This window comes from Nerophis lumbriciformis, linkage group LG17, assembly GCF_033978685.3.
Source record: "Nerophis lumbriciformis linkage group LG17, RoL_Nlum_v2.1, whole genome shotgun sequence".
NCBI lineage: Eukaryota > Metazoa > Chordata > Actinopteri > Syngnathiformes > Syngnathidae > Nerophis > Nerophis lumbriciformis.
The window spans coordinates 9,862,501-9,879,287 of NC_084564.2; the positions used below are offsets into that span (position 1 = coordinate 9,862,501).

The 16,787-nt window shown below is 37.4% G+C and overlaps 1 protein-coding gene across 4 annotated transcripts in view; it reads right to left on the reverse strand.

Annotated features, from left to right (window-relative positions):
- Window positions 1-16,787, reverse strand: part of aplp2 (amyloid beta (A4) precursor-like protein 2) — a 170,969-nt gene that overhangs the window by 4,564 nt on the left and 149,618 nt on the right. Inside the window, exons 13-16 of one of the 4 annotated variants that reach the window (XM_061972407.1) lie at window positions 16,298-16,471; window positions 13,775-13,810; window positions 13,411-13,493; window positions 9,295-9,375 (exon numbers count right to left, since the gene is read on the reverse strand). In XM_061972407.1, the coding sequence (XP_061828391.1) occupies window positions 9,295-9,375; window positions 13,411-13,493; window positions 13,775-13,810; window positions 16,298-16,471 (374 nt within the window). The remainder of the gene's footprint in view (window positions 1-9,294; window positions 9,376-13,410; window positions 13,494-13,774; window positions 13,811-16,297; window positions 16,472-16,787) is intronic. The other 3 variants (XM_061972409.1, XM_061972408.1, XM_061972410.1) reach the window with 3 other exon arrangements.

Genomic DNA, 16,787 nt, shown 5'->3' on the forward strand with positions numbered 1-16,787 from the left:
ACCACTATAATTACATGAAAGACCACATTGAATGACGTGGTGGGCCACGTTAAATGATGTGGAACGCCATTTTAAATGACGTGTAAAACCACATTAAATGACGTGGAAGGCCACCTTAAAAAATGATGTGGAAGACCACATTGAATGACGTCGTGGGCTACATTAAATGATGTGGAAAACACATTGAAGGACATGGTGGGGCACCTTAAATGACGTGGAAAACCACGTTAAATGACATGGAAGACCACATTGAATGACGTGGTGGGCCGCATTAAATGACGTGGAAAACCACATTAAATGATATGGAAGACCACGTTGAATGATGTGGTGGCCACATTAAAGGATGTAGAAGGCCATAATAAATTACGTGTAAAACCACATTAAATGATGTGGAAGACTATATTAAATGATGTGGAAAACCACGTTAACTGATGTGGAAGGCCGGTTAGAATGACAGGGTGGGCCACTCTAAATGATGTGGGAAAACCACATTGAATGATGTGGAAGGCCAGTTTAAATGACGTGGAGGACCACATTAAATAATGTGGTAGGCCAGATTAAATGATGTGAAAAACCAAATCAAATGAGTGGAAGTCCACATTGAATGACGTGGAAAACCATGTTAAATGACGTGGAAGGCCACTTAGAATGACAGGGTGGGCTACTTTAAATGATGTGGGAAAACCACATTGAATGATGTGGAAGGCCAGATTAAATGATGTGGAGGACCACATTAAATGACGTGGTAGACCACCTTAAATGATGTGAAAAACCACATTGAAGAACGTGGTGGGCAACATCAAATGATGTGGAAAACTAAATTAAATGATGTGTAAGATTACATTAAATTATGTGGTGGGCCACTTGAATTATGTGGAAAATCATCTTAAATGATGTGGAAGGCCACTTAAATGACGTGGAAAACCAGATCAAATGATGTGGGAAAACCATGTTAAAAGACATGGAAGACCACATTGAATGACGTGGAAAACCACATTAAATTATGTTAAAGGCCACATTGAATGAAAGGGTGGGCCACATTAAATGATGTGGAAGACCACATTAAATAATGTGGAAGGCCACTTTAAATAATGTGGTGGAAGGACGTGGTGGGCAACATCAAATGATGTGTAAAACCATGTTAAATGATGTGGAAGACTACATTAAATGATGTGGTGGGTCACTTGAATTATGTGGAAAATCATCTTAAATGACGTGGAAGTCCACTTAAATGACGTGGAAAACCAGATTAAATGACGTGGAAAACCACATTAAATTATGTTAAAGGCCAATATGAATGACAGAGTGGGCCACATTAAATGATGTGGGAAAACCACATTAAATGATGTGGAAGGCAACATTGAATGATGTGGTGGGCAATATTAAATGAGGTGGAAAACCACATTAAATGACGAGGAGGACCACGTTAATGACGTGGCAATGACGTGGTAGACCACATTAAATAATGTGGACAACCACATCAAATGATGTGGAAGGCCACATTGAAGGACGTGGCGGGCAACATCAATTGACGTGGAAAACCATGTTAAATGATGTGGAAGGCCACCTTGAACGACGGGGTGGGCCACATTAAATGATGTGGGAAAACCACATTAAATGATGTGAAAGGCAACATTGAATGATGTGTTGGGCCATTATAAATGAGGTGGAAAACCACTTTAAATGATGTGTAAAGCCAGAATAAATGATGAGGAGGACCACCTCAATGATGTGGCAATGACGTGGTAGACCACATTAAATAATGTGGACAACCACATCAAATGATGTGGAAGGCCACATTAAATGACGAGGAAAACCACGTTGAAGTACGTGGTGGGCAACATCAATTGACGTGGAAAACCATGTTAAATGATGTGAGTGGGCCACATTAAATTATGTGGGAAAACCACATTAAATGATGTAGAAGGCAACATTGAATGATGTGTTGGGCCATATTAATGAAGTGGAAAACCACTTTAAATGATGTGGAAGGCCAGATTAAATGACGAGGAGGACAACATTAAATGACGTGGTAGGGCACTTTAAATCATATGGACAACCACATCAAATGATGTGGAAGGCCACATTAAATAATGTGGAAAAGCACTGTAAATGATGTTGCCAACCACATTGAAGGACGTGGTGGGCAACATCAATTGACGTGGAAAACCATGTTAAATGATGTGGAAGACTACATTAAATGATGTGGTGGGTCACTTGAATTATGTGGAAAATCATCTTAAATGACGTGGAAAACCAGATTAAATGATGTGGAAGACAACATTGAATGACGTGGAAAACCACAGTAAATTATGTTAAAGGCCACTATGAATGACAGAGTGGGCCAAATTAAATGATGTGGGAAAACCACATTAAATGATGTGGAAGGCCAGATTAAATGACGAGGAGGACAACGTTAATGACGTGGCAAAGACGTTGTAGACCACATTAAATAATGTGGACAGCCACATCAAATGATGTGGAAAACCACGTTGAAGGATGTGGTGGGCAACATCAATTGACGTGGAAAACCATGTTAAATGATGTGGAAGGCCACCATGAATGACAGGGTGGGCCACATTAAATGATGTGGGAAAACCACATTAAATGATGTGGAAAACCACTTTAAATGATGTGGAAGGCCAGATTAAATGACGAGGAGGACCACGTTAATGACATGGCAATGAAGTGGTAGACCACATTAAATAATGTGGACAACCACATCAAATGATGTGGAAAACCACGTTGAAGGACGTGGTGGGCAACATCAATTGGCGTGGAAAACCATGTTAAATGATGTGGAAGGCCACCTTGAATGACAGGGTGGGCCATTTTAAATGATGTGGGAAAACCACATTAAATGATGTGTTGGGCCAGATTAAATGAGGTGGAAAACCACTTTAAATGATGTGGAAGGCCAGCTTAAATGACGAGGAGGACCACGTTAATGATGTGGCAATGACGTGGTAGACCACATTAAATAATGTGGACAACCACATCAAATGATGTGGAAAACCACGTTGAAGGACGTGGTGGGCAACATCAATTGACGTGGAAAACCATGTTAAATGATGTGGAAGGTCACCTTGAATGACAGGGTGGGCCACTTTAAATGAGGTGGAAAACCACTTTAAATGATGTGGAAGGCCAGTTTCAATGACGAGGAGGACCACAGTAAATGACGTGGTAGGGCACTTTAAATGATATGGACAACCACATCAAATGATGTGTATAAGGCCACATTAAATAATGTGGAAATGATGTTGCCCACCACATTGAAGGACGTGGTGGGCAACATCAATTGACGTGGAAAACCATGTTAAATGATGTGGAAGGCCACCTTGAATGACAGGGTGGGCCACTTTAAATGAGGTGGAAAACCACTTTAAATGATGTGGAAGGCCAGATTAAATGACGAGGAGGACCACAGTAAATGACTTAGTAGGGCACTTTAAATGATATGGACAACCACATCAAATGATGTGTATAAGGCCACATTAAATAATGTGGAAATGATGTTGCCCACCACATTGAAGGACGTGGTGGGCAACATCAATTGATGTGGAAAACCATGTTAAATGATGTGGAAGGCCACCTTGAATGACAGGGTGGGCCACTTTAAATGAGGTGGAAAACCACTTTAAATGATGTGGAAGGCCAGATTAAATGACAAGGAGGACCACAGTAAATGACGTGGTAGGGCACTTTAAATGATATGGACAACCACATCAAATGATGTGTATAAGGCCACATTAAATAATGTGGAAATGATGTTGCCCACCACATTGAAGGACGTGGTGGGCAACATCAATTGACGTGGAAAACCATGTTAAATGATGTGGAAGGACACATTGAATGACAGGATGGGCCATATTAAATGATATGGAAAACCGCCCTAAATGACGTGACGGGCCACATGAAATGATATGGAAGACCACATTGAAGGATGTGGCAGACCAGATCTTGCCCCGTTTGTTTGCGGTGGTTGACTTGTCTCCACACGTGTATGAGGGTGAAGAATGGTCAATAAAAACCTGAATCTCATCTGAAAGTCAACATTATAAAAAGTTGATACAGACTTGCTGCTGATTGATGGCCACATGTTGACACTGGAACACATTATTGACCATCTAAATGTGTCAACAAAAACAAAACAACCTGATGAACACTAATAATAATAATAATAATAATAATAATAACAAATGTGTATTTGTGGGGGTGCACGTGCACTCCTGTTGGTCATGTGATCACATGGCGCACACATGCATTGGTGCGTGCATCACATGACCTGTGCGGGTACACAATCACGTCACACACACGTGCACACATGCACAAAGGACAACCAAGACCACGCTCCTGACAGTGGAACCTCCAAAGTCCTTCAATGGGGACCGCCTTTTTTTGGAGGGGGACTTTTTCTTTGGCTTTTTTGTGGGGGGCTGGGGGAGGGGCATGCCGGCACAGAAGGTTAGCAGTGATTGCCAAGGAAGGAAATATAAATGACGATAACCCCAGAACAGGAAGTGTAGGATAGCTGTCCTGGCTGCTCAGTACAAGATGTATGCAATAGTTGTTAGAAACCAAGTTAGCTGTGTTTGTTTATGTGACGCGACTCACCTCCCAGGCACACGCTTTCATCTTTTTTACAATTAAAGGGAGTGCATGTAATTGTTAATAGGGATGATGTTCGAACTAGGTTTTCCCGGTTGTTTGATAAGAAAAGAACCGATTCCATGAACTCGAATCCCTTTTTGAGAACCGGTTCCCGTTATCGAGCCCACTATAGTAAAGAAAAAGAGTTGGTTCTTTATTCGAATCCCTGGGAACGAATCCCGTCCCACAGGAAATGCCCTGTGGGACGGCAATGTTATGCCCATTTGATTGTAGACTCTTACTGACACCTTGTGGCGATATGAAAATACTACGCGTCATTAGTTTGGGCACTTCCGGGTTGGCGACGTCAGTTTAAGTTCATGAGACAATTGAGAAGTAGACAAGTTGTGTTAGCTCTTACAAGCCTTGGAAAATATAAGTCTGTAAGTAAACTGTTTAACTTGTTTATGTAACTCAATATTAAGGTGGAAAGTGGTTAAATTTGATACTAAACGATTTTTGTGCACTGTTTCAATGGATGTTTTGAGGACTTAAAATGGTTGCCAGTCGTGTTTTTCCACCATCGAAATAATTTTTTGGAAGAATAATTGTTGATTGATGACTGGTGTTCTTAGTGTCATAGTGTGTAGTTAGTATGTTCCAATAGCAGCAGAAGTGCACTTTTTGGAGAGCTGTATTATTTTCAGTTTTGTGCCCAAGGGACTGATTTTATTTAACACTATATTATTATTTATACACCTATAGTAATCACAGAGACAGGTTGTTTTTATGTTACTGTATATATTTGTTTTTCTAAAAAATCCCACTTAATATACTTTGGGTAACAACAGTCAATATTTTAATTTTTTTTTTTTTTAGGGGGGTAACAGTCAATATTTATTTATTTATTTTATTTTATTTTTTTCTTATAAAATAAAAGTGAGCTTTTGTTAAACCAAATATTGTGTTTTTTTCCATATACAACAACCTATCTGGATTCGATAAGAGAATCGATAAGGAATCGGTTCAATAAGAGGATTCGATAATGGGCTCGAACTCAACAATTTCTTATCAAACATCATCCCTAATTGTTATATTAACTAGTATTAACACGCGCCATATTAGACGTTTTCATTTGGTCAACGCGTCCATTTTAAAGCTACGAGGGATTTGACGTTTTAGCTTCCTTTTACACTTGAATGACGATTGACAATATTAATATGAGACTTAAAATTGCTGTTAGCATGCTAGCTTTTTTTTCCTGCTAATTTTGTAGGTATTCACCTCAGTAATAATTGGGTACTTAAAGCATGTTAACGTTAGCAGGCTAGCATTTTAAACGGATTTGATAGAATAATATATCTCGGTACTCGACACATGTTACAGTTAGCATTTTATCTGGCTAACTTTAGCATGCTAGATTTTTTTCAGCTAATTTAGCAGGTATACACCTCAGCGTCATGTATTTTGTTATTTGACGAATGGTACCTGTTAGCATGCTAATGTGAGTATGCTAGTTTTATTAAGCTAATTTTGTAAGTATTCACCTCAGTAATAATTCGGTATTTAAAGCATGTTAACGTTAGCAAGCTAGCATTTTAAACGGATTTGATAGAGTAATATATTTCAGCACTCGACGCATGTTACAGTTAGCATTTTATCTGGCTAACTTTAGCATGCTAGATTTTTTTCAGCTAATTTAGCAGGTATACACCTCAGCGTCATGTATTTTGTTATTTGACGAATGGTACCTGTTAGCATGCTAATGTGAGTATGCTAGTTTTATTAAGCTAATTTTGTAAGTATTCACCTCAGTAATAATTCGGTATTTAAAGCATGTTAACGTTAGCAGGCTAGCATTTTAAACGGATTTGATAGAGTAATATATTTTGGTACTTGACGCATGTTATAGTTAGCATTTTATCTGGCTAACTTTAGCATGCTAGATTTTTTTCAGCTAATTTAGCAGGTATACACCTCAGCGTCATGTATTTTGTTATTTGACGAATGATACCTGTTAGCATGCTAATGTGAGTATGCTAGCTTTATTAAGCCAATTTTGTTAGGTATACACCGAGTCATATCTTGGTACTTGATACATGCTAACAACAGCAAGGCTAGCATTTTAAACAAAATGTTTAGGTACACACCTCAGATATATATTATGGTACTTGACGCATGTTACAGTTAGCATTTTAGAATGCTAACATTAGCATGCTAGTTTCTTTTAAACTAATCTAGCAAGTATACACCAGAGCGTCAACTATATTGTTACATTACGAATGCTTGCTTTTTTTTTTTTTTTTAGCTAATTTTGTAGGTTTACACCTCAGTCATATTTTGGTACTTGATGCATGCTAACGTTAGCAGGCTAGAATTTTAAAACAATTTGTCAGGTACACACCTTAGAGTAACATATTTTGGTTCTTGACGCATGTTACGGTTAGCATTTTAGCATGCTCTCCTTTTTTAGCTAATTTAATAGGTATACACTTCAGTGTCAAATATTTTGTTACTTGACAAAATGATACCTGTTAGCATGCTAACGTGAGCATGCCAGATTTTTTAAGCTACTTTTGTCTGTATAGACCGAAGTCATATTTTGGTACTCGATACATGATAACAACAGCAGGTTATCATTTTAGACAACATTTTCAGGTACACACCTCAGAATAATACATTTTGGTACTTGACGCATGTTACAGTTAGCATTTTAGCATGCTAACTTTAGCATGCTAGATTTTTTTTCAGCTAATTTAGCAGGTATACACCTCAGCGTCATGTGTTTTGTTATTTGACGAATGATACCTGTTAGCATGCTAATGTGAGTGTGCTAGTTTTATTAAGCTAATTTTGTAGGTATACACTTCAGTTATTATTTAGTACTTGATGCATGCTAGCGTTACCAGGCTAGCATTTTGATCAAGTTTTTAAGGGAACACCTCAGATATATATTATGGTACTTGACGCATGTTACAGTTAGCATTTAAGAATGCTAACATTAGCATGCTAGTTTCTTTTAAACTAATCTAGCAGGTATACACCACAGCGTCAATTATTTTGTTACATTACGAATGCTTGCTTTTTTCTTTTTTTTAGCTAATTTTGTAGGTTTACACCTCAGTCATATTTTGGTACTTGATGCATGCCAACGTTAGCAGGCTAGAATTTTAAAACAATTTGTCAGGTACACACCTTAGAGTAATATATTTTGGTTCTTGACGCATGTTACGGTTATCATTTTAGCATGCTCTCCTGTTTTAGCTAGGTATACACTTCAGTGTCAAATATTTTGTTACTCGACAAAATGATACCTGTTAGCATGCTAACGTGAGCATGCCAGATTTTTTAAGCTAATTTTGTCTGTATAGACCGAAGTCATATTTTGGTACTCGATACATGATAACAGCTGGTTAGCATTTTAGACAACATTTTCAGGTACACACCTCAGAATAATACATTTTGGTACTTGACGCATGTTACGGTTAGCATTTTAGCATGCTAACTTTAGCATGCTAGATTTTTTTCAGCTAATTTAGCAGGTATACACCTCAGCGTCATGTGTTTTGTTATTTGACGAATGATACCTGTTAGCATGCTAATGTGAGTGTGCTAGTTTTATGAAGCTACTTTTGTAGGTATACACTTCAGTCATTATTTAGTACTTGATGCATGTTAGCGTTACCAGGCTAGCATTTTGATCAAGTTTTTAAGGGAACACCTCAGAGTAAAATATTTTGGTACTTTACGCATGTTACAGATACCATTTTTAAGCTAATTTAGCATGTATACACCTCAGTGTCATATATTTTGGTATTTCACTAATGCTAACCATAAGCATGCTATTGTTAGCATGTTGACATAATACTGTTTTTTTTATTAAAAATTTTTTAGCTCATTTTGCGAATATTTATTTTTATAACTCAACACTATCTGGCCAGCATGGTAACTGTTAGCATTCCAGTTTGAAATGGCTTTTTTTTATGTATTTGAAAAAAAAAATGCATACCGTATTTTTCGGAGTATAAGTCGCACCGGCCGAAATAATAAAGTAAGGAAAAAACATATATAAGTCGCACTGGAGTATAAGTCGCATTTTTGGGGGGAATGTATTTGATAAAAGCCAACACCAAGAATAGACATTTGAAAGGCAATTTAAAATAAATAAAGAATAGTGAACAACAGGCTGAATAAGTGTACGTTATATGAGGCATAAATAACCAACTGGTATGTTAACGTAACATATTATGGTAAGAGTCATTCAAATAACTATAACATATAGAACATGCTATACGTTTACCAAACAATCTGTCACTCCTAATCGCTAAATCCCATGAAATCTTATACGTCTAGTCTCTTACGTGAATGAGATAAATAATATTATTTTATATATTACGCTAATGTGTTAATCATTTCACACATAAGTCGCTCCTGAGTATAAGTCGCACCCCCGGCCAAACTATGAAAAAAACTGCGACTTATAGTCCGAAAAATACGGTTATATTGTACTGGTTTTGAGGGTGAAAACTACAAAAATGGCCAACACATCCTTTGATTCGTCAGTCTGTTTTGGTGCACCCCTGCCTCGGAGGTTCCGCCGTATGCCCTAATTAGACGTCACACTCGTTAAGCCGTCTCTAGCTCAGTGCCAATGGCCAGTAGTTGCCCACTGAGGCCTGCAGGGGGCGCCACAATACTCACCAGCTCATCATCATCATGCATTATGCGGACTCTCTCTGCACTGTAAACAACTTCTTTTACATCCAGAGACTCATCAATCACCTGTCAACACAGACAGGGGAGCCCGGGTTACTGTGTGTGTGTGTGTGTGTGTGTGTGTGTGTGTGTGTGTGTGTGTGTGTGTGTGTGTGTGTGTGTGTGTGTGTGTGTGTGTGTGTGTGTGACAGGTGGAGAAGATGTGCAGTAAACTGAAGGGATTAGTATTGTGTGGGTGATGATGCTGTCTTGTACAAGCTGCAAGGAAGTGTGTGTGTGTGTGTGTGTGTGTGTGTGTGTGTGAGGGGGGGGTGTTTGTGTGTGTGCGTGTGTGTGTGTGTCTGTGTGTGTGTGAGAGCGCACACACACACAGACACACACACAACCGTCCGAGGCAAGTGGCAGCGTTGTCGTGGTGCTCCATCTTTAGTACACAAACGTTGCCACGGTAACACACGAGCTCATGCCACGTCGCACAAAAAGATTTTACACACACACACGCACACACACACACACACACACACAGCAGCAGCAGGCAAGCACATGGAGAGAAGCGGCATGCGACTAACAACAAAGCTTGGAGTTGATCTCAAATACTTGGGTTAGCCGTAACTATGGCAACAACATAGCTACAGGAATGATCCGCATTGTGTGCGTGTGTGTGTGTGTGTGTGTGTGTGTGGTTATGGACGACCAGGTACCACTTCACAATAAGAACACTCTCATGAAGGCTTTGTGAACGATAAGAAGAATTTGTTTAAAAGGTCCAAAAAACGAGGTCATAAATATGAACAGCAAGAATGGTCGACATCCTGCCAAATAGTGAGCCCCCCTTTCATTCTATTGCTTTTGTTACTCACAAATTAAAGATGGTTTTAATGTACGTTAAAGTCCGATATCAGCTTGCATGTAAAATGTGATATCCTGTGCGATACAGACAGTCCTGCAGCGTTTGTGTGCGATATAATGTGCAATACAGGCAGTCCCGCAGCGCGTTTACTTGTGTGCGATATCATGTGCGATACAAGCGGCCCTGCAGCGCGTTTACTTGTGTGCGATATCATGTGCAATACAAGAAGTCCTGCAGCACATTTAATTGTGTGCGAAATCATGTGCGATACAAGCAGCCCTGCGGCGCGTTTATTTGTGTGCGATATCAACAGTCCTGAGCATAACATCTAAATGTCCTCCAATAAGCACACAATTTCTTCTATTCTACTGAAGTCAAAAGGTAAACATGCTCGGCTGTAGGCTACTAGGAGCGAGCAGCTACACAACATGTAAACACACAATTACTTCACATCTAATATTCCACTTTGAAATATCTTTTGGAGGAAAATACTGCAAATACTGTGTGTTTGCCATATTAAAAAAATATATGATAAAAAAGGGCATAAAACAAAACCATTAAAAACAAGGTATGATCTGAAGTTTATTTAGAGATTTAAGCGTTGAAAGTTTAAAAAAAAAAGTAAAGCACCCCCCGCGACCTCAATAGGGACAATATTGCATATTTTGTGATTTTGCATTAAAAACTTAGTATTCTTTAACAAAAAAATGCCATAAATTATAAAAAAAAAACCTAAACTAGACATTATGTTGATAAATAGGCGCATAGTTGATATAGAGATTTAAGCATTGAAAGTAAAAAAAAAATATATATATATACTTAACACTTATGAGTGGGACCCTTTTAGATCCCTGAGAATTTTAATGGGATTTTTTTTTTTTACTTTTTAAAAAATGTATAAAGAATCAAAAATCAATGTTATTAATTATTGCCCTATTTAAGATGTACATTATTTCCTATTAAATATTCCACTTTGAAACATTTTGGGGGTGAATATTGAATGTTTTGTGTTTTTGCATTAAAAACGTTTTCTTTAACAAAAATGCCATAAAACATAAAAAAACCTAAACTAGACATTATATTGATAAATAGGCGCGTAGTTGATATAGAGATTTAAGCATTGAAAGTAAAAAAAAATTAATAAATACACTTAACACTTATGAGTGGGACCCTTTTGGATCCCTGAGAATTTTAATGGTTTTTTTTTTTTACGTTTTAAAAAATTTATAAAGAATCAAAAATCAATGTGATTAATTATTGCCCTATTTAAGATGTACATTATTTCCTATTAAATATTCCACTTTGAAACATTTTGGGGGTGAATATTGAATGTTTTGTGTTTTTGCATTAAAAACGTTTTCTTTAACAAAAAGGTCATAAAACATTTAAAAAAACAAACTAAACGTTATATTGACAGGCGCAAAGTTGATCTACAGATTTAAGCATTGAAAGTAAAAAAAAATAAAAAAATAATATATGCCTTAATACTTTTATGAGTGGGACCCTTTTGGATCCCTGAACATTTTAGTGGGATTTTTTTTTTTTAAGCTGCCATTGTTTAAATAAATAATAATGAATCAAAATCAATGTTATGAATTATTGACCTATTTAAAGTTCAAATTATTCCTATTAAATATTGAACATATTGCATATTTTGTGTTTTTGCATTAAAAACTTTTTGTTCAACAAAAAGGGCATAAAACATTACAAACAAAACAAAAAAATTACTTTATACTGACAGATAGACCTAAAGTTAATCTAAAGATTTAAGCGTCTGTCTTATTTTTAACATTTTTATGACTAAGACACTGACTTCGGGATCCCCGGGACACATGTTTTGGGGGAAAATATTGTTTTTTTTTAACAAAAATGGCATAAATTTTTTTTTATTTATTTTTAATAACTCGACGCGTAGTTGATCTAGAGATTTAAGCATTGAAAGAAAAAAGAAAAGAAAAAATGCCTTAACACTTTTATGAGTTTTGGATCCCTGAGAATTTTAATGGGATTTTTTTTTTTTTAACTGTCATTGTTCAAAAAATTTCATAATGAATCAAAATCAATGTTATGAATTATTGACCTATTTAAGGTTTACACTACTTCTTATTAAATATTACACTTTCAAACATTTTTTGGAGAATAATATTGCTTATTTGGTGTTTTTGCATTAAAAACTTTTTTTCTTTAACAAAAAGGGCATAAAACATTAAAAAAAAAACTTAGACATTATATTGACAGATAGACGCAAAGTTGATCTAGAGATTTAAGCATTGAAAGTAAAAATAAATAAATAAATAAAATAACTTTTATGAGTGGGACCCTTTTGGATCCCTGAGAATTTTAGTGGGGGATTTTAAAAAACAAAACTGTCCTTGTTTAAAAAATTAATAATGAATCAAAATCAATGTTATGAATTATTGACCTATTTAACGCTCAAATTACTTCCTATTAAATATTGCACTTTGTGGGAAAATATTGCATATTTTGTGTTTTTGCATTAAAAAATGTTGTTTTCATTAACAAAAAATGCATAAAACATTACAAACAAAACAAAAAAATAACTTTATACTGACAGATAGATAGATAGACTGAAGTTGGTCCAGAGATTTAAGCGTTTGTCTTATTTGTAACATTTTTATGACTAATACAATGACTTCTAGGTCCCCGGGGAACAAACTTGAGGGGAGGTTAATGTTAGAATAATTGTTTCTAAATTATCACAAAAGCTTTGTATTACATTGAGTTACAGGCAGGGAGACAGGAGCTGTCTTTGGGGCCTACCAGGAGGAAGGCTCGTAAAACTCCACTGTGACTTCAATGCCTACAGATGGCAGGATCTGCCCAATTTCCAGACGAACTCTTTTTGAAGTATTTTACGAACCCTTTTTGAACTATTTTATGGAACTCTTTTTCAACTATTTTACGACCTCTTCTTTTGAACTGACAGATAGATAGATAGACTGAAGTTGATTTAAGCGTATTTGTAAAATTTCTGTGACGAAAACAATGACTTCTGGGTCCCCGGGGAACAAACTTGAGGGGAGGTTAAAAAAAATTATATTGTTTTTTTTAAATGAAAACTACAAAAATGACTGCCACATTCCAAAGAGCTTTCCCTAAAAGACCCTTCTGCAAGGTATTAGCAGAAAGTAGCAAGGCACAAAGTCTGTTTCCAAGACGAGAGCATCCTTATAGCAAAGTGGCACCAAAGATGGCGGTGGTGTGCGGGAAGAGCACGAGCGACTTCTTACCACGCTGGGACCCATCTTGGGCTTGCTGTTGATGATCCTCTCCTCGGCGCCGATCAGTCCGTCCAGCCCCGACATGGCGGAACCTGGGGGGAGCAGGGAGGAGGCGGAGTCAGCGGAGGAGTGAAAGGGCAACATGGGGATGGCGGCACGCGCACGCCCCGCCTGGTCTGCGTGACGAGCGAGAATAAAAGCTCTGTTGTGTGCAGCACACAGTGGGCACTGTGGACAATACGCTGACTCCACAGAAACACAGAAGAAAGTCAAGGTGTGGACCAAGATGTACGAAGACATAATCATGAAGATGGCGAGGGAAAAGGTTGGACGGAAAGAAGGACAAGATGGAGGTGAGAAGCAGCAGACCAACCTTTCTTGAAGGCTCGGGGGGGACCAGAAAGATCGCCTTGTCGTTAGAAAGCGGCCACGGAAAAAAACAAAAAAGAGGAAGAAGAAGCAGAGGAGAGAAAAGTTGAGTCGGAAGGAGAAAAGACAGTTCACAGCCAATGAGGACAAAAGAATGATGGAGGATGAAGGACACTGAATACATAGACAATAATCCTGCAATTATTGTTATTATTCACAAGAAAGGAAAACAGGAAATGAAAAATGATTATGAGAAATATTTCTATTTTACAGCTAACATACTGTCATTCTGGACTATAATCTGCTTCTTTTTGTCCTACACTTTGCACTCCGTGGCTTGTAAAACGGCGCAGCTAGTTTATGGATTTTTCTAAAAAGCAAATATACCCAGAAGGTGTTTTATTAGAGATGTCCAATAATGGCTTTTTTGCCGATATCCCATATTCCGATATTCTCCAACTCTTAATTACCGATTCCGATATCAACCGATATCGATATATACAGTCGTGGAATGAACACATTATTATGCCTAATTTTGTTGCTGGATGCATTAAACAATGTACTGTATTTTTCGGAGTTAAGTCGCTCCGGAGTATAAGACGCACCGGCCGAAAATGCATAATAAAGAAGGGAAAAAACATATATAAGTCGCACTGGAGCAGGGGTCGGCAACCTTTACCAGTCAAAGAGCCATTTTGACCAGTTTCACAAATTATAGAAAACAATGGGAGCCGCAAATTTTTTTAAATTTTATATGAAATAACAATGTATATAAAAATTTTTTTTTGCTTTGTGCTATGTATAAACCAGGAGTCTCAGACACGTTGCCCACACCTTTATATGGAATTTTTAAGCTGGTGCGGCACGCGGGTTTTGAATGATGGTTGATGTGTGAGGGAGCAGGCTTGGGGTGGGGGCGGGGTTTGGTGGTAGCAGGGGTGTATAATGTAGCCTGGAAGAGTCAGGGCTGCATGGGATTCTGGGTGTTTGTTCTGTTGTGTTTATGTTGTGTTAAGGTGCAGATGTTCTCCCGAAATGTGTTTGTCATTCTTGTTTGGTGTGGGTTCAAAGTGTGGCGCATTATTAGTAAGAGTGTTAAAGTTGTTTTATATGATCACCGTCAGTGTAACCTGTGTGGCTGTTGATCAAGTATGCCTTGCTGTCAAGTACGTGTGCAAGCAGAAGATGTATATTGTATAACAAGTGTTGGGCTGGCACGCTGTCAATACAGATTGTAGAGTGCGCCAAATGTTGTACCATCACGGCACGCCCTTAATAAAGCTCATATAATCAACTATCAACCATTAACCATTTTGTGTGACCAGATTAACAGTACAGATTAGACATATTTAACAATCATACACCTTTATACACAAAAAGAAAAGAAAAGAAAAAGAATGACAGAAAAATAATTACCGAAAAAGGAATAGGCAGAAGCCAAAGCTTATATTTGCCTATCCTATAACTCCACTGAAAATAAGATTGCCTGGAACATCGTTAAAGAAAAAAAAAATCAATGGGATGAAAGTAATTGTACGGAGCCCCTAAAGGGACATGGGGGGAAAAAAAATGTGTGTAATTTTTATTTTTATTTTTTTTTTAGACATGTATCTCGTGCGCACGAGAAACTGTTTATAAAGTTATAAAAAAAAAACATGTCTAAAAAGATACATGCCTAATAAAAATAAATAAATAAATACATTTATAATTGTATTTTGTTTATTTTTTAGACATGTATCTCGTGCGCACAAGATACATGTCTAAAAAAATTTTTTTTTTTAAATTAACATTTTTTTAAATTTTTTATAACTTTATAAAAAGTTTCTCGTGTGCACAAGAAACTTTCTCGTGCGCACGAGATACATGTCTGAAAAAAATTAAATAAAAATTATAACAAAAAAAATTTCCCCATGTCGTTTTAGGGGCTACGTATAATTGTTACTATATTTTAGAATTTTCAATTATTTCACCTTTCAATGTTTTCTTAAACCTTAACAAAGAACTACATGTCTTCAAGTCATCACTGAGCTTGTTCCACCAGTTAACTCCTAAAACTGAAATACATTTGTATTTTATATTCCTTCTTACTTTACCTATTTCAAAAATCAATAGTTTTCTCCTCTTAATTGAAATAACTTAAGAATTTTAAATTCAAACATTACAACTTAATTTTCGTAACATTGTTTTTTTCCCTTGTATTTTTATGACTCTTTTCTGCTAGTTTTGCGATTTTTTTCATGATCTGTAATTTTTTTTATCGCCATAAAATTCAGATTTTTTTGTCGTAATCTGATTATTTGGCCGTTCCAACTTTATTTTCCGAACGTTGCAATGTTTATTCTTACAACACATTTTTTTCTTTGACACGCGTGTCTTATACTCGTTAGACATATTACAGATGATGATGATGATGATGTTGATGATGATGAGGACCACGAGGTGAACTCTTGGCAACATCCGATGTTTGCAGCGCTTGATGAACAAAGTGGGTGTGGGGAACAAATAATTGGAGTAAACAGCTGCTTACCTTCCGCTTCCGGACGGGACCCCAGAGACGTGACCTTGATGGGCCGGTAAGGCTTCCCCTCGGACACGGACACCTCCACGCTCTCCTCAGAGGACACGGTGACGTCAGGCTGCGACTCGGAGATGGACGACAAGAACTGGTCCATGTCGGCTTTCTGCTCCTGGAGCAGCTCGTCTGCGATGGAGAGGAGGAGACGGAACACGTAAAAAAAACAACAGCAACAACAAATTAATGATAGCAAAGCGTTGACATGAGTGTTGTTATTTTCTGTGAGGTCTCCCAGCACGACGCGACCCACTTCCACCTCAGCAAAGCTCGCTACACTTTCATCTCAGCTCCCGACACACCTTTGGGGAAGGTAAACACGCTCTCACGGCGGCAACACTCAAACACTTCCTCTCCCTTTGACCTCAGCTTGGCTGTCATTCAAAATCAATAAAGTTATGCTTGGATTCTGGGTAAATAATCCCTTCAAAAGTTTGAAGAACAC